Genomic DNA, 23,492 nt, shown 5'->3' with positions numbered 1-23,492 from the left:
GTGTGAAGCCTACTTTAAAAAAATGTTTATTTTCTTAGGATATATAAACTGTACACATTAGGCCTGTAGTGAAACAGTAGATTAGGAATGAAAAACCATAGGTCCTGCCCTTCATTTAAAATATGATAGAGAGGAGCACCTGGGTGACTGAGTCAATTGGGCATCTGTCTTTGGCTTGGGTCACGATCCCAGAATCCTGAGATGAAGCCTCACTTCAGGCTCCCTGCTCAGCAGGAAGTCTGTCTCTCTCTCCTTCTGCCCCTGCTCATGTGTTCTCTTACTCACTCTGTCTCTCAAATAAATAAACAAAATCTTTTTTAAAAAATAAGCTGTGATAGAGGATACAAATATGTTTAAAGACAAGTGGCATTTAAAGATAAATTTGCAGATCTAATCTAGTAAAATATAAAAGAAAAATAAATCATGACCATGTGGGGTTTACCCTGGGAATGCACTATTGGTTCAACATTGGAAAACCAATTAATGTAATTCACTGTATTAACAGAATAAATTTAAAAACCTATATGATCATTTCAACAGATGCAGAAAAATCATTTGAGAAAGATGAACATCCACTCGTGGTTTTAAAACAAAAAAACTAGGAAGAGAAAGGAACTTCCTCAACCCAAAAAAGATTATCTACAAAAAACCTGCAGCTAACATTATACTTAGTGGTGAAAGGCTAAGTGATTTTCCCTAAAACTGGAAAAAAAACAAGAATACCTGCTTTCACACTTCTATTCAATGTTCTGCTGGAGGTTCTAACCAGTACAATAGGCAAAAAAAAAAAAAAAAAAGAAAAGAAAAGAAAAGAAAAGAAAGAAAGAAAGAAAGAAAGAAAGAAAGAAAGAAAGAAAACTGCCTATACTCCCATGATATAGTTGTCTTTATGACAGAGAAAATCCCAAAGAATTTACAAAGTTTAGCAAGATCACAGGATATAAAAACTGATATACAAAAGTCAATCAACGTTTTTCACATTTAGAGATTCTTGTACTGTGGTTTCACCATATTAATGATTGTTTTATATAATTCTTACAAACAGGTATGCTGGTAGACTTTAAATATTATTCAATAAAGTACTTTCCTTGGAGAAAAATCATCAAGATTAAAAAACAGTACTATTTACAATAACATCAAAAACCTCACAAAAACTTAGATATAAATCTGCATGGGTTTCTATGCTAAAAATTACAAAACACTGATGAAAAAAATCAAAGACCTAAAGTCTTTGTGGAAGACTCAATATTGTTAAAATATCAATTCTCCCTAAACTGATTTACAGATGCAGAAGCAGTTCTGATCAAACTCCCATCTGGGGTTTTGGTAGCAATTGACAAAATGGATTTTAAAATTTATATGGAAAAGCAAAAAAACTAGACTAGCCAAAACAGTTTTGAAAAAGTTTAAAGAGTCACACTATCTGACTTTTAAGGTTATTGTAAAGCATTGGTTCTCAGTTGGGATGATTTTGCCCCCATCTTCCAGGGAACTTTTGGTAATATCTGGAAATTTTTTTTAGTGTCACAATTTGGAGGAAGGGGGAGGGAGAAGGTATTGCTACTGTCATCTAGTAGGTAGAGGCTAAGGATGTTGGTAAACATTCTGTAGTGCACAGGAAAGACCCCAGAACAAATTGTTGTGTGGCTCAAAATATCATTAGTGTCACTCTGGAGACACCATTCTATAAAGTTGGGGTGGTAATCCTCTATCAATGGAACAAAATAGAGAAGCCACACACATATGGTTCAAATGACTTTTTTGTCATTCAGGTAATATATTTTCTTTGCTTGAGTAGAGCACGTAGTATATTTGATACCTAGAGAAGATCATTTTATAAAATTCTTCTTGTTTTTTTCTTTTCTTTTTTTTTAAATTAAATTCAGTTAGTTAACATATACTATAATGAGTACAACCAGTACTCGTTATATCATGTGCCCTCCTTCATGTCCATCATCCAGTTACTGCATCCCCTCACCCCCATCGCCTCCAGCAATCTTCACTTTGTTTCCTATGATTGATTACAGGTTCAATTGATTTTTGACAAGAATTCAAAGGCAGTTCAGTGGAGAAATTATAGTCTTCATCAGTTGGTGTTGGAACAATTAGACATTCATGTAAAAAAATTAACCCATACTTTACACTATATTCAGAAATTACTCCATAGATCATAGACTTAAATGTAAAACTATAAAACTTCTGGAAGAAAACATAAGGAGAAAATATTTGTGGACTTGTGTTAAAGATTTTTTTCAATATGTAAAGTACAATCTAGGAAATAAAAACTTGATAAATTAAACTTCATCAGAAAAAAATAAATAAACTTCATCAGAATTTTAAAATTCTCTTCAAATGACACTGTTAAGAAAATCCAGACATAAACCACAGATTGGGAGAAAATTATAAACCACATGTCTGGTAAAGGACTTTTATGCAAAATATGTGAAAAATTCTCAAAACTCAGTAAACAACCCACTAGAAAAATGGCCAAAGATTTGAATAGACACTTCACCAAAGCTATACAGATGACAAAGAAGCACATGAAAATTTACTCAACGGCATTTAATGAAACCCCACTCAGATGGGCTTAAACAATAAAAGTTGAGTAAATTGGCTTCCATTAGAAAATTCCAGAAAGATTGAGAGCAATCAATATGAGTGTTTAACAGAGTTATCCATGATACAGTCGCTTTGGGAGGGAGGGGGAGCTCTCCATTCTGTTACTAAGCCATATGGACCCCTCGCTGGCCATGAGATAGATGTCAGCCCCAGTCAGGCTCTTGGCTGCCTGTCATGTCTGGGCCGGGGAGAACAGTTTGGTGCCAGCTTTGCAGTACAAGGTCCTAAAAGTTATCCTAATTGGCCCATTTAGGTCACATGTCCATGGATGATGAAACCATGACTGGCCAGGAAATAGAGTCATGCTGATTAGATCAGTAGGTAGAAGCTTCCAAGGAAAGGGGGAGAGGTTGTTGGTGAGGCAGGCGTTATGCCTACCACGTGCCAACACTAAATTGCTCTGAGATGGTTAACTTGGGTTGAAGTCACACTTAGTAACTTCATGTCTCAGCATTGTTATTGTTTCCTAGAAAGGAAAAAAAAATTTTTTTTAAGATTTCTTTTATTTCCTTTAGAGAGAAAGCAGGGAGGAGGGGCAGAGGGAGAGGGAGAGAGAAAGAATCTCAAGCAGATCCCCACCAAGCGCAGAGCCTGACAGAGGGCTTGATCCCACGACCCTGAGATCATGGTCCAAGCCAAAATCAAGATGCTCAACCAACTAAGACACTCAAGTGCCCCAGGGAAAAAAAAATCTAATTTATAAAAAGAAAACTAAACACAAATTGAGAGCCCGTGTGAAGCTATCAGTGTCAGTTTTTTCCCGTGGTATGTAACTATTACACAGTCATACAATGTGACCGTTCATTTCTGCTTGTAAATGGTTAAAAAATGGCTCATTAAAAAAACAGCATAGTGATGAGCTATTTATTACTAAGTAAATAATGTTTAGAAATAGTGTAGAATGGAAATTAGTGTTTAGAAATAATGTAGTTTGGAATCTTCTTACTAGGAACTGGTTAAGCATTCTGCAAAGAATTACAGTGTCATGTTTCCTGAAACTCTTTTCTGGCCGCTGGCCTTCTTTTTTGATCAGGATGTACTCATGGAGCTTCTAGAACAATGTGCAGATGGACTTTGGAAGGCTGAACGCTATGAGCTAATCGCTGACATCTATAAACTCATCATCCCCATTTACGAGAAACGGAGAGATTTTGAGGTAATCAGAGTGGTTTGTTTTTTTCCTGTTTGAGAGGACAGTGGGGTGACACATACACCCAAACCTTACATACAAAGAAAACAAGCAGGCCACGGTCAGAGATGACCTGTGGTCTCTGACCCTCCACGTGATGCTGGAGGTCACGATCCTCGAAGCCATTATACATGGCCCACATGGGCCCCACTTCCATATAGAACCCAAATCTAGAAAAACAAGGTTTGGTAATTTTGGCACTCCACTTTTGAAAGGTTACTAAGGACAGAGTTTTATAATTGCTGGGTACCTTCTTCCTTAGAGCTCTTCCTTGGTCCACCTGCGTGGGAAGCTATTTGCCCTGCCATCCTTCCTGGGCTGGGGAGCTTGTCCAGCTTCTAAAAGAAGCTTATCAAACAGAGTAGGAAAAGCAAAGACTTAAAAACGTCATCGTAGGACTTTACCATCTCCGACATTTCGTGTTAGCTTGAACACAGAAGTTGCTTATGGCAATGTGGAGATTTGATGGGTCCTCGGTATGCAAGATGGCTCATTTGGTAGAAATAGATTATAACTGAAAAATGGTCACTACCAGTTGTGCAGTCAAGACATTCTTGATTTTTTTTTCCATTTTTGTTTCTTTTACTCAAGTCTAAGAAATTTTTTACCTATGATTTCACTTAATTGTTTTTAAATGGATTCTACTAGTTGCAAATGGGAAGAAACGGGGTTTGTTCTGCTTTCCAGAGGTTAGCCCATCTGTATGACACCCTTCACCGGGCCTACAGCAAAGTGACCGAGGTCATGCACTCGGGCCGCAGGCTCTTGGGGACATACTTCCGAGTGGCCTTCTTCGGACAGGTGAGCCTCCTCTCTGTTCTGTAGGCCAATCTAAGCCCTCATTTTTTGTTTTTTGTTTTTGTTTTTATTCTATAAAGTTGTATTTTGTAAATTTTCTATTTTCTTAAATGCTAATTTGATGAATTTGTCATATTTAGTATGATTCTTACCTTCCTCTGCAGTAAACTTTCTGCTTTTTTTCTTTCTTCCTGTCTTTTCTTTATTACTTTCTTAAGGCAGCGGTAAGTTCTCCCTCCATAAGACATTTTTAGCACCACCTTTGGTACCTCAGTGTGGTTTGCAAGTTCCTTTTCCAGTCTGTATGTATATCTGTCCAGTCATTGCAAACTCCAAAAAAAAAAAAAATTAACATTTTATTTCATTTACAGAAATAAATCACCTGTTTTCCTTACACATCTATACTGCATGTTTTAAAACCAAAATTAAGATGTTCTGGTTTCCTTTGTTCCCTGTGCATCTCTCTCTTTTGTAGTATAATATCTCCACAAGTATATTTACCATTGTCATAGTTCAGAAAACCCTGTAGAACAGGGTTCATTTAAATTTAACTGAAGTTTAACCTCCAAGTCTCTAACATAATTAAATGATATTAAATTATAATCCATTTATTTAGGGTGTGTGGTTTTCTATGAGCATTATATAACCTTCAATTTATCCTGTTATTGTCTTTTATAACTTTATAGCAATACCAGTTTACAGACAGTGAAACAGATGTGGAGGTAATTATAGTAAATGCGTAAAAAGCAAGTAATGTAGTGAAATTACTGCATCTAAACTCCCTAGTTTGATGTGGGTGTTATTTGTCTCATGTTAGCCTGCATTTTTTTTAATATATTGTGGTGTTTTTTTTTTTGCACCATTTTCTCTTTTATTTAAGATCAGAAACTTTTTTTAAAATTTATTTCAAATATTAACCCCAATCTGAACTTTAAAATTTTCAACCTTTTTCACTTCCCATGCAATCCTAAGCCTTGGACAGACACGATTAGTGCTAAATCACATGCTAACTGGTGATAGTGAAAATATTTTCTGATATTATGCTCCAGCCCTTTCATATTTTTCTCATAAGTAAAGTAAAATAGAACTTACACGATAACTTGTGCCAAATCTGCTCTGGACTGGAATGTTTTTCTGTTTATGTCCTGAAGTCCTATATAAATGGGGGCGGCCAGTGAAGGGGAGTGTGTGTGCATTTCTGAGGCCTGCCTGGAGCAGGCTGCTGAATCATTTCTTACTGAGCTCTGCTTCTTGGGAATGTGAAACAGGCTTGAATCCCATCATTAGATCCCAAGAGAACAGTCTTGAGTTCCTGATCCTCCATTTCACTCAATACTTAATGACAGCATTCTTGAATGAGTTTGCAGTTTTGTGTGTTTTCCTTTATCTTTATACTCCAACTTCACATTATTATCATTTTCCTTCCTCTTTGGAAAGCCTGTTTAAGTAGGATTTTATTTTAGAATCATCCTCCCCTCTCCCTGCCTTTTTTTTTTTTTAACCCTTATAACATGAGAATCCTTTCTGGGTGGTAAACCTGGGGTTTATGGTTGGGAATAGCTCTAATTGTGCTTTATGTCACAGGGATTCTTTGAAGATGAAGATGGAAAAGAGTATATTTACAAAGAACCCAAACTCACGCCTCTGTCAGAAATTTCCCAGAGACTCCTTAAACTCTACTCTGATAAATTCGGTTCTGAAAATGTCAAAATGATACAGGATTCTGGCAAGGTATGACCATGTTTGGAAATATTTTGTAGCAATATAATACTGTACTGATTGCTTATGTATGATTGGTCATATATATTCATAAATGTGTATGGGGGACAAAACAGGAAAAATTAAGAATGATTGGCCTTGAATGGTATTTTTTTCTTCTTGACACCTTTCTCTGCTTTCTGATGTTCTACATTAAGTAAAGATTTCATAATTTTAAGAAGATATTCTTTTACAAAATAGCATCTGAGAAGATATACCATTTTCAGTAGGATGATGAACAGATAGGCAGACGGACAGGCCAAGGAAAGAGCTTAACTGGCCAGCACATTTGTGGGAATGAGACCTACTTTATATTTAGAGAGGCTGCCCTCTGCTGTATTGCTCTCATGAAGACCTTTTCTGAAACTACATGTGTCTCCTGTATATTTATGTGTCCCACTGTTCTCTGGATATCTCCAGGAAGTTGGGTATCCCTTTGCTTCCTGAAATTCAAGCTGAGATAGAGCTCCTGGTTTTTTGCATTAAAAATATCCCCCTGCTCTCTAAAAAGCCAAACAAATAAATAAAAAACAAAAAGCAGAATCATACCCATAAATACAGAGAACAAACTGATGTTTGCCAGAAGGGAAGGTGGGGGAGGGATGGACAAAATGGCTGTAGGGGAAGAGGAGATGCAGGCTTCCAGTTAAGAGGCACAGCATAAGGAATACAGTCAGTGATACTATAATAGTGTTGTATGGTACAGATGGTGTCGTATAGTGCAGATGGTGAGCACAGCATAATGTATAGAGATGCTGAATCACTATGTTGTACACCTGATATGAATATAATCTTGTCAGTTATACTTCAATTTAAAAATAATAAAAATTGGAGCGCCTGGGTAGCTCAGGAGCTTAGGTATCTGACTCTCGGTTTCGATTCAGGTCATGATCTCATGGGTCGTGGGATTGAGCCCCATGTGAGGCTTGGTGCGCAACAGGAAATCGGCTTGAAGATTTTCTCCCCCTGCTCACGCCCGCACACACATACTCTCTCTCTAAAATTAATAAGTAAATCTTTTTTAAAAAATAAAAAATAATGTAAATAAGTAAATATTAAATATTAAGCAAACAAAAATATTCAATATTAAGCAAACTAAAACCTGCTCAATTTCCAGCAATGATAAACTCTCCGGTCCTTCCAAGTTCACTGTTTTGGAGAATCCTTAGTTCATTTTGCATCCTGAGCCCTGCTTTGGAGTACCTAGACTCAGAAATCTGTTTCCCTGAGGTCCTTTTGTTCTTCAGGGAAGAGTCTTCCAGTTTTCTGCCCAAGTGGTAGAGAGAGGACAAGGAAGCAGGTAACTCTGGGTTCTGGATGCAGGACATGAGCAAAGGTTAAAGGTCCCACATTCGACCTGCAAGCTTCAACCTGCTTACCCTGTGTTCTGCTCTGTACCTTGCCCCTGCTTTCTGCTGAGACTGGTAAACCCACTTATGCATTTTCCAGACCAGTTTCTCCAAGAAGCAACCTCTTCTCTCTTACGAGGCAGGGAATAGGAACCTGGAGTTTTACCACCCCAAATAGACTTTGGCCACTTGCCCTGGTTTCCAGCTTCCACCTCTCCCGGTCACCCTAACCCTATTGCCAGTCCTCTGTGGACATGAGACCATTCAGACTGCTGTTACAGACACCCTACACAGTGCAGCTTCCACACGACAGAAACCTTTCAGTGTGGCAGTTGGGAAGTCCAAGATAAGGCACCAATAGATGCTGTGCCTGGTGAGGTCCTTCTTCCTGATTCACAGACCACCGTCTCCTCACAGTGTCCTAACATGGTGGAACAGGTGAGGGAGCTCTGTGGGGCCCCTATAATAAGGGCATGAACCCATTCATGGGGGCTCCACCCTCATGACCTAGTCACCTCCTGCCTCTCAAACCATCACATTGGAGATTAAGTTGGGGGCCAGGGGTTGCAGACATTCTGTCTGCAGTAACAGGCTTCTAAGAGGTGCTCTGACTCACTGGCTACCCCTCTCTGTGGGGACTGAGACTAGAACTTCTATCAACACTAAGTGCTGTTTTCCTCAGAACTTTCTTTTCACCTGCATGGGAAAACCATCTTTCTGCGAAGTTGGGTAGCACACCTCCATGGAAGCACCTTTCAGAAATTCAGTAAACGTTCTCACTCACTGCTGTCTTCTCTCCTCTTTGCTTGGTGCTCACAGGTTAATTCTGCACTGAATCTTAACAGAGTTGCACAAAGGAAAGGGGACAAACATGCATTGTTGGTCTGTTTTTAAGCAGAAACCTCAATACAACCTTATGAAGACCTACTTTTTTCTTAGATCAAATCACGTCTGATTTGCCTTCTCTCAAACTGTAACCTTTTTCTGGGTCAACTTGTGGCTTTAACCTTATAACCTCTTCTCTGGGCTCTCGTGCATTTTTCTTCCCCCAAATACTGGTCCTCTGCTCCTTCTGCTGATATGTACATACAACTTTGGAAATGAAAGACTAGGGAAATACCACTGAGAAGATAGGCAAGCATGTGTATTTGCACTGCTTTTAAATTGTTTCCACTAAGGAGAGTTATATTTCATAGGTTTGAGTACAGTTAACAGTGATTGGCCACATGGCTGTTTCTAATAGAAGTAATAACTCGTGAATTGTTGTGCTTTCTTAAATTCCAAAGTTTTAGGCATGTTTGCATCTATTTTTCATTTTTCTTCACACACATCCTTGTAGAGAGGACAGTGATGCCTGATAACTTGAGACTGACAAAACCTTCTTGGCCTCATTCATTTGCTGGCCCCAACTCCAGAATTGTCTCCAAATTCTGTGTAGTCATTTGTCAGACCTTCTTTTATTGCCCGCCAAGCTTAAATAGGATTCATATGTGTAAAATTGATTTGTCTCCCTAATAAATTAGCTGTTGTGCTTGTATGGGAAATGCCTACGTTTCATGTTTTGGCAGGTCACAGATGTTAGAGCACCGCTAATTGTAGCGATGCAATTGTAAAAGCATTTGTGTGCTGAGTTCATCAGGAGCTAAACTTACGGTTAGATGAGTCTTAGATTAGTCTGTACCTGTATTAAATTAATTCATCCACATCTGTTTACATCTAATCTGTCTACAGATTAATTACAACTTGAGGTTCTAGGTGTTAAACATTGTTACTAAAATAAACATTTTTTTCTCTAAGCCAAAAATGTAAAAATATAGTTCGGGAACCCAGCAGAAAAATCCACATAGGGAGTCATTCAGCAAGAAAAATACTGTAATGTCTTAAAAAAATTCAAAGTCATGAAAAAAACATGGAGAATTCTAGATTAAATATGATCATTGATTAGGTTCTGGTTCAAACACAAATAGCTACATTTAGAAACTTTAATGGACTGGGTACTGAGTAATATTATGAATTAAATTAATTTTATTAAGTAGAATATATTATGGTCTTGGAGGAGAATGTCCTCATGTTTAGGAGATCCTGGCTGAAGTGGCATGATTGATATAATTTCCTTTGAAATGGTTCAGCTAAAAAAAAAATGTCTATGTGTAAGTATGCATGCACACGTGTATATGAGTGTGTGTATTTGAAACAAAGCATTAGCAATTGTTCTCAGCAGTGGGTATAAGGGTGTTGTACTATTTCAACTTTTCTAAATTTTTCCAAATCATTATTTATTTTAAAAATTTATTTGAGAGAGAGAGGGCACATGCACACATGTCATGAGTGTGGAGAGGAGCAGAGGGGAGGGACAAGCAGACTCCCTGCTGAGTAATGCGGAGACCAAGGGGTGGTCGTGCTTGGTTCAATCTCAGAAGATCATGACTGAGCCCAAATCAAGAGTCAGATGCTTAATCAACTGAGCCACCCAGGCGCTGCTCCAAATCTTTTATTAATAAAAAGTGGAGAGATAAGCTTAGGGGTGCTTGGAAAGAGTCCTTCAAATAGCATTGCACCAATCTCCATTTTTTTATTCATTTAAAGGTCAACCCGAAGGATCTGGATTCTAAGTATGCATACATCCAGGTGACTCATGTGATCCCATTCTTCGATGAGAAAGAATTGCAAGAAAGGAAGACGGAGTTTGAGCGATCTCATAACATTCGCCGCTTCATGTTTGAGATGCCCTTCACTCAGACGGGGAAGAGACAGGGCGGGGTTGAGGAGCAGTGCAAACGGCGCACCATACTGACAGGTACTGTCTCTCCGGCCTCTTCCTTGAAGAGTTACATGCAGACATTAGCCTGGACACTGAGATAAAGAGTTCTCCAGAAGAATCTGGAATCTTGAAGAATAAGGGCCCTTCGAGCTTAGTTAACTTTCCTCACAGATCCGTTTCAGTTTAAATTTATCTTATGCTTACTTTGGAATACTTCTGACCTTTTTCTACTGATCTGTTAGCATTTCCTTCTACTACTAGACCAGAAGTTCATATCCAAAGTCAAGTCACTGGCCCTTTTTAGAATCTGATGAAAGCAGTGGGCCCTTACCTCCTCAGAGTGCTTTTGCACACAATTTCAAGTGATTTACATACTGTCTGAAACCATGTGGACTTACTCCTCTCTAACTAGGCCCAGGGCCCTAAGAGCCCCTGCACACAGTTCTATGGCCCCCTCACAGGAAGGGACCCCTTCCATATCTTTATCACATAGGTCCCAGCATGAACCTGCTCTGAGATTTTAGGCTGAGTGAATAAATGGGATATGAGACTGGAGCCCTTCCACCTCATCTCTGAGAGGTTGGCTGGACAACCTCAGCTTGAATATCTCCACTACCGGGAAGCTCACTGCATTCAGAGGGTATCCATTTGGCTGACTATGTTTGTTTGTTTTTTTAAGGTTTTATTTATTTATTTAACAGAGAATGAGAGAGCACAAATAGGGGGAACAGCAGAGGGTGAGGGAGAAGCAGACTCCCCACTGAGTAGGGAGCCCAACATGGGGCTCAATCCCAGGACCCTGGAATCATGACCTGAGCCAAAGGCAGATGCTTAATCAACTGAGCCATGCAGGCGCCCCTGTGACTAAGTTTTATTAGATCTTTGACACAGTTTAGCCATCAATAACCATTCTCAGAAATGTGTTTTGCATCATTTCCCAGTTCCTAAGAGTTTAGAGTCATCTTGGGAGTCATTTTTACTTTCTTTAGGGGAGCTTGACCCACTTGCTCTTGGATTAGGGTCAGCACCCTGACTAGGATAACCTAAAATAGAACTTTCTTGACTTAAAAAAAAAAAAAAATCAGTGAGAAGATCTGCTTAGAAAGCCAGTTATGTCCACATCCAGTATTTCAAAGAGTGATAGTTAAGCTGAACCAGGAAAGCACGCATGGCTTGTCTAGAGGTTGATGTTGCTGGCTGTTCTGCATGGCCAATCATATGGACCCCTGTAATGACCAGTGGAAGGAACACCGTTAAGATGCCACATCTCACATGAGGCTCCTCTCCCACTGCTGAATTGGACACTTTTGATGGGTGAATTTGTATCTCAGTAAAAAAAAAAAGACTATGACTCATTGTAAAATAGCTTAGAATAGCATATTACAGAGAATTTTTTTACCCTTCCTAGGAAGGAACAGAGATAAAAGTTAAAAAAAAAAAAAAAAAAAAAAAAAAGCCTACATTCATAAAGAGCATCTAGTCCTGCTTTTAGAGTAAAGATAATGTGTAAAGCACAATTTTGTCCCTGAAATGGTAGCCCCTCCCCAGATATAAGTGAGTTGTTTTTCTAATGGACACAATAGCAAATTCTCCTTATTAGACAAGATAACTACATTTCTAGGTGGAGTCATTTTGCTAGCTTATGGTGTTTATCTCTATAGCTGTCATGACTTTAAATCACTGCTTATCACACTGTTCCTGGTCCTGCAGCATCAGCATCATCAGGGAACTTAGGAGAAACACAGATTCTCAGGCCCTACCCAGCCCTACTGAATCAGAAACTCTGGGTCTGGGGCCCAGATAGCTGTGTTTAGCAAGCCCCCAGGTGATTGTGGTGCTGCTTCAGTTTAAGCACTGCTGCTTTAAATAAACCAAGTTCACTGATGAGTTAGGGTCAGGATTTTTTATTAGGATTATTCTGCTCAGGTAGCATTACTGATTCATAAACAGTTATTACCATAGGGTGTTTTCTGGCCAGATTTCCTTCAGGGTTACAGTTTACCATTTTGTCAGGAAAATATTTTTGATTAGCTTAACATGAGCGAAGCTCCCTACCTGCCAGAACAGAGGAGACAAAAAGTATCCCCGCTGCAGAGAGAGGTGAAGTAGACATGCAGGTTATTGGCTCGGCTGTGAGGATGAGAACATGGGGGCAGAATAGAGCATGAGCCTGAGTCCTGCAGACCTGGGTCAGTCTTCACTATGTGATCTTGGGCAAGTCACTTACTTTCTCCCTATGCCTTAGGTTCCTCATCTGTAATATGAGAGTTACACTACCCACCTTGTGTTAAAGAACTTTGTAAATTATTCCCCAGAGGGGAAAGAATGTATTTACTTTGCTGGATCTTATCCACCATTGAGCCCTTTGCCATTTGAGGTTGCTGATGAGCCAAAGGGGAAAGAAAAAATACAGTTTTAACCCTGAAAGATCTCAAAATATCGAAAGCATAGTATTGAGCAGCATAAAGATTTCAAGAGCAGGTTGTAAAAATGCTAATAAAAACACATAAGCTAGGGGCGCCTGGGTGGCTCATTCAGTTGAGTTGAGTGTCCAACTCTTGATTTCAGCTCAGGTCATGATCTCAGGGTCGTGAGATGGAACCCCACATCAGGCTCCACACTCAGCGGGGAGTCTGCTTAGGATTCTCCTTCTCCTTCTCCCTCTGCCCCTCCCCCTACTTGCTTGAATGCTCTCTCTCTGTCTCAATAAATAAATAACATCTTTAAAAGCACGTAAGCTCTATATCAACCTTCAGTTAAAGATACACAGAGCAGAATATTCTGAAGACTTTGAACTTGAGAGTTTCCCCTTATGTTATTAAGCCTTTAGGTTCTTCTTCCATTGCTTTGTTTCAGACCAGACCTTTGACTGTCCAGGCTCTGGTGGAGCCCTGGGCCTCCCTGCCCTCTGAACCCGGCAAAGGCTCACTTCCCTGGATAGATCAGCCACTTCACTGCAGTTGTAGGGCCATATGGAACACCTAGTGATCACCCTGCAGGCCCCTTTGCTGTAAATGTCTGAGCCTGCCTCCCTACTTGACCCCTCCCTCCCCCTGTTGTAGAACTGCTGTGGAGATTCTTCCAATCGCTATTCCAGCATCTTCCAAATTCTGCCAAGACTCCCACTCAGGGAAGAAATATTCTCCTGCTCCTCATGTTCTATTCAGTCTTGCCAGACTGTGCAGGCACCCATATCTCTCAGCCATCTCTTCCTCATCCTCCTGAAAGGGCTGCCCAACACAAGGTCTGGCCATTTTTTTTTTTTTTAGTAACATGATGGCTCGCTTAGTCAGTCATCTAATCCTCCACCATCCAGGCCATTTTGCTCTTTCATTTAGCCATTTGGGTGGTAACACATTCATTAATTCAGAATTTATGGAGCACTGGCAGTGTTCCAACCTGGCATAAGAACAAAATCAAGATCTGTCTAGTCTAAACTCTTCTAGCAGGAGGAGACAGACAATAAGGTATAAACATAATGGTAAATGTACCTGTGCCTTTTGCTTTTGTCTAGGACACACATTCACTTCCAACAATCAGGAATGTGAGATTGACTGGGGAGGATTGCAGTTTAAATGGGGTAGCCGAGGGAGGTGACACTTCAGTCCAGACTTGAAGAAGGTGAGGGGGTAGACCATGTAAACGTCTGGAGGGAGAAGTTGCTGTCAGGGCAAAGACCAGTGATGTGGGTGCTTGTACCCACCACATTCATGGGATGACCAGCAGGCCGGCGTGGCTGGAGCTGAGTGACTCTGAGGGAGAGGAGGAAAGTTGGAGCCAACAAGGAAGGCAGGGGGAGTCCCAGCTCTCATGGACCTGGTGGCTCAGACACGGCTCTCAGTTTTCTGTATTATACTCTCCTTTGCTCCTCTAAGTCTCCAGGTACTATCACAACACTCAGGAATTTTATGCTGAGTGAAATCCATATAGCCCATGGACACTTCACAAACATCTTTGAAATTAGTTTTTCTTTCTGAAACAATGGTGCTATTACAACATAGCACTCAAAAATACTGTGATTATACCAATCATGTGTGTTTTGAAATGGCTAGTAGCCTTATGAAACACTTCCACAGTACTTACAAATCCACTGCAGTGGCACTTATCTATAAAGCACTTTCTGTGGGGGCGTCTCGGTGGCTCAGTGGGCTAAGCATCTGCCTTCAGCTCGGGTCATGATCCCAGGGTCCTGGGATTGGAGCCCCGTATTGGGTTCCCTGCTCAGTGAGGAGCCTGCTTCTCCCCATTCATGCTCTATCTCTTTCTCTCGCAAATAAATAAAATCTATATATAAAAAAAAAAAACACTTTCTGTGCACATCCAAGTACACCTCTGGTTCCCTGTCTGGAAAACAGCAAGGCCCGGTTCTTGTCACACTATCAAAGAAGTGTTAAATTCAAAGAAGATTTATCAATCCTAGTGCTATAATTTAAAAACTGTATCCATAAGGAATATAAAAGAAATAGGAGAGTAGACCTTTGGCCTTAGATTGATTAAAAACAAAACAAAACAAAACAAAACAAAAAAAACATTTAGGAGACAGAACATAAAGACTCCTAACTCTGAGAAACGAACTAGGGGTGGTGGAAGGGGACGAGGGCAGGGGGTGGGGGTGAATGGGTGAGGGCACTGAGGGGGGCACCTGAGGGGATGAGCACTGGGTGTTATTCTGTATGTTGGTAAATTGAACACCAATAAAAAATAAATTTATTAAAAAAAAAAGAAAACATTTAGGGTCTAGAATAAGTCTGTAGGGGTATGACAGTCAAAGCTGCATCAGGTTAAACACCTCTCACTTTTCCGGACCCTGGATGGCCCATCTGAACTGTGCACTACATGGTGCTGGCCCTGTTTTCTCATTTTGTCCTTTCTAAGTAAACTCTCCCCAGCCACTTATTAAATAGCAGTGATCCAAACATAACACTCCCATCTTACTTTTTGTTAAAAAATAAAAGAAGCTGTTAAGCCTATTCATGTCTATTCATAAATATATATTAAATAGATATTATAGATACTCATATATCATGTAAAGCAGCAAGTTAGAAATGTGACACAGACCCAAATTAGAACCAGCCATTAATCTATTCATTTTTAAACTAACTCTTTGGTGTTGATATGTTCAGATATTTTGTTGTGATAAATGAAAAACAATACTGATTGGCTTTTTGTAGGAAAAAAGTACAAGAAAAAATAAATATTTTTGTTTCTGTTTTTTATTCATTTATGTTTCAAAATATATTATTAGTGTGATTTCAACAGTTTGTGAATTTCTGGTTCATAAAATACTTTGCTTGGAAATATATTCTCACTTGATATTTTTCATGGATTTCTCTGATTTGTGCAAACTCAAGCATGTGATTCAAAGATCTATGGAGAAATAATCTTCTCAAGGATATGTTTACGGAACAGTTTTCAGGACTTAAAATCTGTTCTGTGATATCTCAGAACTGTGTACTGTTCTTTATATCTTCCAAGCCATCTTATAGTAGCTCTTTCAAATCTCACAACTTCAAGGAAGGTAAAGCATTTATGGTTAAAAAAATTGAGCAGGGGGCAGCCTGGGTGGCTCAGCGGTTTAGCACCACCTTCAGCCCAGAGCATGATCCTGGAGACCCAGGATCGAGTCCCACGTTGGGTTCCCTACATGGAGCCTGCTTCTCCCTCTGCCTGTCTCCACCTCTCTCTCTCCTCTCTGTATGTTCTCATGAATAAATAAATAAAATCTTTAAAAAAACAAAAATTGAGCAGGGAATGATAAAGTAATTTCTTCAAACACACACTTCTCACACTAAAGGTTAAAAGGACCCAACTCTCTTGTCTTCATATGATACAGCCTGTCATTAAACATATGCAGAGATAAAGGAAGGCAATAGTCTGTTCCACAAAATACTGGCATGTGCCTTTGGCAAGCTTTGGGTTCCTTATCTATAAAATGAAAATACTAAGTACTTCTGCCTCAATAATAATAAAGATTGTGCAAGCTGCAGAATAATTCTGGGATTCATTCCTCTACAGCAATACACTGCTTCCCTTATGTGAAAAAGCGGATCCCCGTCATGTACCAGCACCACACCGACCTGAACCCCATCGAAGTGGCCATTGATGAGATGAGTAAGAAGGTGGCCGAGCTCCGGCAACTGTGCTCCTCAGCCGAAGTGGACATGATCAAACTGCAGCTCAAACTCCAAGGCAGTGTGAGCGTTCAGGTGAGCCAAGTGCTGGGCAAAGCAAACCCCAGGGCAAAAGGTGCAAAGGCTCATCTGGACCTTGGTAAATTTCAATTCCAGCAAGGTCAAGTGTAGCTTCCTATCTTACCTGGTGATCCCAGTTACCTTCTAGTATCTATGCAGTTTCCTCTGATACCAGAGGGGGGCAGTAGAATGAAGTCCCCCACCTGACCCAACTTGTAAGGGTGTCCCCTGAGCTGTCTGAGAGACAGCTCTCCACACCAACCTGTTTTTTCAGTTTGGGAAATTCTAGGGGCCTAACCAGAAGCATCAAGACTCTTCTAAATATAAAGAAGTGTACATAGCTGTAGGTTTCCTTACAAAACTGTTGTTTTCTGGTTTCTATAAAAATCATATCTGAAAAAGTACCCTAAGTTTCACTCTCTTAATGATATGTTTTGACTAATAGAAATTCTTCATTTTAGTATAACTCAATTAATTAATTTTTCCTTATTGGAAAATTAATATTTCCTTAAAAGAAATTAATATTTCCTTTCCTTAATTGGTAGCATTTTTGTGTTCTCTCTAAGAACTTGGTTCTTAAATCTGTCTCAAAAGCAGTCTATGTTTCCTTCCTTTATTTAGCATTCCTATATAGAGCTGCAATCCATCTAGAATTGATTTTTGTATGTATAACAGATAAGGGACAAGATACATTTTTTTCCATTTAGCTATCTAAGCAACGTGCACCATTTATGGAGAAGATCGTCTTTGATCTAAGTCCTGATTACACATATGTGTCCAGTTGTGAAAATTCAACAAGCTATACACTCATGATAGATGTACCTTTTTGTTTGTATATTATACTTCAAAATACCTGATTTTTAAGTATCTTATATGATTTCCTAGGAAATTGGTAAATGTTAAATCACCTTCTTCTAGTGATTAGTATGCTTCTTACTTTGATTTTAAGAATATATATAAAATTCTAGCATATGCTTTACATGCACACACATACATATACACCTATCCTTATATCCAGTCTTTTCTCTTTCAAAATGGGTGCATTTATGAAAGTTGCATGTGGACTGTAATGTGTGTTTAGGGGTTTTTTGGTTCATTTTCTAGAATCAGTTCTTGTCACCTTTTTATCAAATCCATACTGGTTTGTTGCCTAATGTTTTCTAAATGTTATTCACCACAAAAGTACTTAACATGTTTCAACCTCTTCCCTCATGATCTGAAAGACTTAAATACCAAAATAAGTTATCAAGTGAATATGATAAATATTCCAGCACATGAGTGATTACATAATGGGGTCAGAGGTCACAATTTTCTGTAGCTAAAAAACAAAACCACTCAATAACATAGCTTAGGAACATCCAGCCTCTATCAGAACACCAGCAGAGGGGTGTGGCTCCAGTAAAGGGTGAGGCTGGACAGAGCAAGCTTTCTAAAGGGCAAAATGTGCCCTGCCATTTAACAGTGGCCTTAGAGTTTTATAAATAACCAGTCATCTTAAAAAGCAAAGATCATCATTCCATGATAAGGAGATTTTTATACACGTGTGCCCACCAAGGTAATAATAACAAAGTTGCAGCCATAGGAAATGAACTTTACCATTTTATTTCTATATTTCTGTAATTTTTTCATTAAGAGCCTCTCTGGGGTTGCTCTTATTTTTTTTTAATTTATATTTATTTATGATAGTCACAGAGAGAGAGAGAGAGAGAGAGGCAGAGACATAGGCAGAGGGAGAAGCAGGCTCCATGCACCGGGAGCCCGACGTGGGATTCGATCCCGGGTCTCCAGGATCACGCCCTGGGCCAAAGGCAGGCACTAAACCGCTGCGCCACCCAGGGATCCCGTGGGGTTGCTCTTATATAGGACAGAGCCATCAGGGTGGCTGTACTCCAAGATCTGATTATGTTAGACCTTATGAAGTCTTGTCAGCTTTTCTCTTTACATGCCCTTAAAATTATTGAGTAGATTCTGTTATTTTGGATAACTGGTCATTTCGGTCATGTTCAAGTCGTTAACATACAACACCACTCCATGAAACACCAGTGTGATGACACCTGCAGTCGTCACAGAAGGTTAGCTAGTTGTTCCTGTCTTGAAGGGCCTACTTCCCACCACTGTGGCCAAGCTGTTTCTCACGCTGTCTCAGAGGCGTGGGGCTTTCTCCTTCCCATCCAGTGGGTCTAACCTTCCTGCTCTACACATACCCATGTATCTTGACTTACCCAACTACAGAGAACTCTTTTGAGAGATGCTGGGTTCTGGTTCACTCCTTTGTTGCTAAATGCCCCTAATCTTTGGCATTCCAGCACATTTCAAATGGTTACTTCATTTGAAGGTAGCAAGTCAGTTTGCTCATGCCTGTCTATACAGTTCAAGGAGGTAAATGGTTGGTTTTTAAAAACTGGCTAATATACTATATTTATATTCTTCAGTTTTTCACTGAACTCACCAGATGGACCTTTAGTTCAGTATAGAGTAGCACAAATAACAGTGGGAAGACTTGGGCTCTGATCTTTGGTGTTTTACTTATTGGATGTTAAACCTTGAAAAGATGGGTCAGTTTTCCCAACTTTGCTTATTCCTTCATAAAGTGTGCCACCATCTCAAGTGCCCTGATGATGTCTGAAGTGATAAAATCAAATGACATGTAACAAAAAAGGCTTTATTTGTGGTTTCGTCTTTTGGATTGTCAGTTCCTAGAGGGTAGGGGTCATAACTAACTCAAACAACATTTTTAGAACCTGACAACTGAAACCAAATCAATGATAATGGTCATTTTTATTCGAACATAATTTTAAATCTTTGTTCTTTATCTAGGTCAACGCAGGTCCACTAGCATATGCCCGAGCTTTCTTAGATGACACAAACACAAAAAGATACCCTGACAACAAAGTGAAGTTGCTTAAAGAAGTTTTCAGGTAAAACACACTGGAAATGTCTTTCTCTCTTCAAATAGCAGTCATTTCTATGCTCATTCAAGAAAGAGATACTACCTATTGGGCTCACTCTTTATCCTCAACACCCTTTTCTTTATTTCCCCCTCTCATACCATTTTAGGCAATTTGTGGAAGCTTGCGGTCAAGCCTTAGCAGTAAACGAGCGGCTGATCAAAGAGGACCAGTTAGAGTACCAGGAAGAAATGAAGGCCAACTACAGGGAGATGGCAAAAGAGCTTTCTGAAATCATGCATGAACAAGTAGGTGCCATGCTGGCATTCTCATTGTTATTAGTAGGCACACATTAATTGGGCTCTCAGATACACCCTGTAATGGCCTAAACCTTCTAGAATTTTAATATCTAAAGAATAACATAGCATGCTACATCCTGCTACTTTCTGAATACAGGTTACTTGGGGAATGGCTACCAACTCACCCACCTGTTACTAGCCAATATGACCAGGGGAGAGCACCACCCACCTCCCTTGTGTCACTCTCAAAGATGACCATGGTTCGAAGCTCTGTCCCTCCCCACCCTAATCTAGTTCAAAACAAAAACAAAACTCACATAAGAAAGAAATACCCATATTTTTTCTAAAAACTTTTTTATTAACCCAATCCTTTGAAAGACCAAAATTTACCAGCCTAGTTTAAGGAATTTTTTGTTGCATTAAATGTCTTTAGTCACTTAAAAAAAACAGCTGTTCAGATATTGACTATTTACCACTGACTTGGGAGCCTCAGTGGATTCTTCATGGCTACTCCCCATCATTACGGGCATCTTTCCCAGTTACACTGCTACTGTCACCTTCCTGCAGGAGTTCCTTTCATTAGGATTAGTCAGAGGGGACAGCTGGCCAGGCAGCTGAGTGAGTGTCAGCAGCTGCCAGAGTACTGCTTTCTTAGGAGTCCATTCGGTATCAACCACAGTGACTTCTTCCAAGTCATGAGGCCAGTCTTCATAGTTAATGTTAGCGCCTCCATCACGCATAACTACTTTTATCTGTTCCTTACCTAATTGTCTTTCAGTCTTGCAAACGGAAGCCAGGACTACTTGTGTCAGTCAGTTAACCTATCATGTGATGACCTAGTTAGGAAAGTCTGTCACGGGAAACTAACTTAAATGTCCACACTTTAACTTGTTTGCTTTTTTTCCTCCTCCATGCTAACACAATCAGATGGGATGGTAATGTCATTTTTTAATTTTATCTTTCTGAACCTCGATAAACTGCCACACATAGTGTTAGGACTGTGTTTGAACAACCGCAGATGTTGGCATGAGGACAGTGTGTTTGCAAAGGGGAGGTACCCTCTTCTGGATACTGAGAAAAGTAGGAAAAAATTGAAATGATGAAAGAAATAAATAGGTGACTAATTAAGCAGAAAGGGATGGTCTCGTGGGGCCAAGTTTTTGGAGAAAACTCAAGGTCTTTTCTACAGAGCTTGCAGATTCCTATAGAACAGGGAGTTTGATCAGTGGGTGTCAGCATTTGGCACAAGAAAAGATGAAAGGAAAAAAATTATGGACTGATAATGATAAAACAAACTCCCACGTTATTTGGACCTTGAGCAGAGTGCTGTGCTCTAAACTTGAACATTCCATTATCTCAACAACTGTGAATATTAAACACTTTAGAACCCTTAAGCAAGAAAAGGTTGTAACCTGGAGTAGACTTGCTTTTAGCTTTTCCAGGGGAGCCTCTGAATGTGTATTTTCTTCTCAGTTTCCACCTAGCAGTAGGTCAAGGCTTGCCCCTAGAATTCTCCCCTGCATTACTGAGTGTGAAGAGACTTGTCCAGGGTCAGAGGGGCAGCGGCCATCTCCTTCCCAGGATGGAAATCCATAAGGCTCTGAGAAAAGGAGCCAGTAGAGAAACAGAAGAGTATTCAGTATGCTAAGTATTCAGTTTTAAAAAAAACTTTTCCAAGGGACAAGGCTAGGTCGTGTCCCTGCCAAGTATGTGTAAGACCGCCTTCACCGCCTTATCACCTAGTGAGTCTAGAAGGCTCCATTCACTGATTTGTAAGGGAAACGAAACTGGTTGTTCTTGACTTCCTCCTTGTAATCCTGATCTGAAAAAGGTCATTTGCTACATGAACTGACACAATCCCCCTGCAAACTGCCAAAGCCAAGCTCCCTGGGCATGCATGCCATCATTTCGGGTAACAGTGACCATTGGGTGATACCCTGTGTCACATAAAACACACCATTTTGAGAAATGTCACTAGGGGCATTACACTTGGGTAACGTTGTGTTTCTGTGCCTCAAGATTTGCCCGCTGGAGGAGAAGACGAGCGTTTTACCGAATTCCCTTCACATCTTCAATGCCATCAGTGGGACTCCAACAAGCACCATGGTTCACGGGATGACCAGCTCGTCCTCAGTTGTGTGATTTTGCCTCACAGGCCACATGTGGGGACTCGCTTTGTCATTTGCAAACTCAGGATGATCTCCAAAGCTAATCACTGGGCTCATGCAAGACCTGGGAAAGACCGAGCACAAGGAGAAGTGAAGGTGGATGGGAGAAGAAGGAAATAAAGAACTGTTATTATTTCATAGCAGATTTTCTAGAGGAGTCATGAGAGGGTGCACATATTTTTTTAAATCTTGCTGGCAATATTCCAAGTTTTCATTATGTCTTAACAGAGGTGTGTGATGGACTCTCTTAAGCTGGAGTGAGGTTTTATTCTTCCTTACAAGAGTAGTATTAAAATAAATGGCCTCAAGAAAACAAGTGTTCTGGAATGTACATAGCAGGGACAGTAGCACTGAAATTGAGGCTGGAGTATCCTCCACCTCTAGGCTAAGCTGGAGAATCTTGAAAATATTTTTTTTTTCCTGTGGCACATTCAGGTTGAATACAAGAACTATTTTTGTGACTAGTTTTTGATGACCTAAGGGAACTGACCATTGTAATTTTTGTACCAGTGAGCCAGGAGGTTTAGTGCTTTTATACTCATAGACTTGCATTTAAAAAACATGAAAGCTTAAGAAACTACATGAGCTTAAAACTAGTCAAGCAGTTTAGAACCAAAGGCCTCTATTAATAAACAAAACTATGCTAAAAATTTAAAAGTAGTACAGTATATTGTTATGTACATAGTTTGTTAATACAGTCTCTCATTCTGTACATACATTTCTACATTTTTAATACTCTTCACATCAGCTTCTGCATTAAGTTCAATTGTGACAAACTTGTGCCGCTCTTAGTATATGCAATATACTTGACTTTACTGTTTTATCCTTGTACATAAAAAAGTGCAATATGGAGATGTATACAGTCTTTGCTATGTTAGGTTTATAAACTATTTTAAAATTTTCATCCTTTTGCCAAAGTGGTGGAGTATGTAATTGGTAAATCATAAATCCTGTGGTGAATAGTGGTGTACTTTCAAACTTTCACCATGTTATATTTTCTTTTCAGACATTAATTTAGTAATTTTATATTTGGGAAAATAAAGGTTTTTAATTTTATTTAACTAGAATCTCTGCCCTGCTGTAATTAAACATTCTGTACCACATCTGTATTAAAAATAACATTGCTGATTTTCTGGTAGTGAATATTGGGTATTTATTATTGACAGTCCTAGGAGGAGCAGGATATTGGAGTGCCTGGGGGTGAAATAATATGGTATATGAAATGTGCTTTAAAATACTAGAGAAAAAAAGAAAGAGTAGAAACAGGATGGACAAATGTTGGTAATTGTTGAGGCAAGGATATATGGGTACATGTACCCATGGGTACATGGGGAATCATTAGACCATTTTGTCTGCTGCTGTGTATGTTTCCATGATACATATTTCAAGAGGAAGGTCTAGGCATCGCATCTGCCAGAGGATTTGCATAGATGTACTGTTGCACCATGGTCTGGCTCTGAATTCTACCAGTT

The 23,492-nt window shown here is 39.6% G+C and overlaps 1 protein-coding gene and 1 long non-coding RNA gene across 35 annotated transcripts in view; one reads left to right on the top strand and one right to left on the bottom strand.

The window, feature by feature from the left end:
• The window catches only part of DOCK9 (dedicator of cytokinesis 9), a 279,172-nt gene extending 256,021 nt beyond the window's left edge, over nucleotides 1-23,151 (top strand). For 18 of the 34 annotated variants that reach the window (XM_038569936.1, XM_038569928.1, XM_038569919.1 and 15 more), the window contains 10 exons: nucleotides 3,653-3,775; nucleotides 4,496-4,609; nucleotides 4,825-4,830; nucleotides 5,293-5,328; nucleotides 6,191-6,337; nucleotides 10,300-10,510; nucleotides 16,490-16,680; nucleotides 19,483-19,583; nucleotides 19,723-19,861; nucleotides 21,872-23,151. In XM_038569936.1, the coding sequence (XP_038425864.1) occupies nucleotides 3,653-3,775; nucleotides 4,496-4,609; nucleotides 4,825-4,830; nucleotides 5,293-5,328; nucleotides 6,191-6,337; nucleotides 10,300-10,510; nucleotides 16,490-16,680; nucleotides 19,483-19,583; nucleotides 19,723-19,861; nucleotides 21,872-21,994 (1,191 nt within the window). In that variant the 3' untranslated portion in view covers nucleotides 21,995-23,151. Of the gene's footprint in view, nucleotides 1-3,652; nucleotides 3,776-4,495; nucleotides 4,610-4,824; nucleotides 4,831-5,292; nucleotides 5,329-6,190; nucleotides 6,338-10,299; nucleotides 10,511-16,489; nucleotides 16,681-19,482; nucleotides 19,584-19,722; nucleotides 19,862-20,779; nucleotides 20,788-21,871 lie in introns of all 34 variants that reach the window. The other 16 variants (XM_038569938.1, XM_038569933.1, XM_038569913.1 and 13 more) reach the window with 3 other exon arrangements.
• On the bottom strand, nucleotides 2,588-6,350 carry LOC119865224. The gene is made up of 3 exons (XR_005376518.1): nucleotides 5,699-6,350; nucleotides 4,759-4,936; nucleotides 2,588-3,085 (listed from the first exon to the last, which is right to left on the bottom strand). It is a non-coding gene; the product is annotated as an uncharacterized LOC119865224 (long non-coding RNA).
• Nucleotides 23,152-23,492: the final 341 nt, after the last annotated feature.

Source organism: Canis lupus, chromosome 22, assembly GCF_011100685.1.
Source record: "Canis lupus familiaris isolate Mischka breed German Shepherd chromosome 22, alternate assembly UU_Cfam_GSD_1.0, whole genome shotgun sequence".
NCBI lineage: Eukaryota > Metazoa > Chordata > Mammalia > Carnivora > Canidae > Canis > Canis lupus.
Note: the sequence above shows the minus strand (reverse complement) of the source record. Positions and strands in the feature narration are given on the sequence as shown.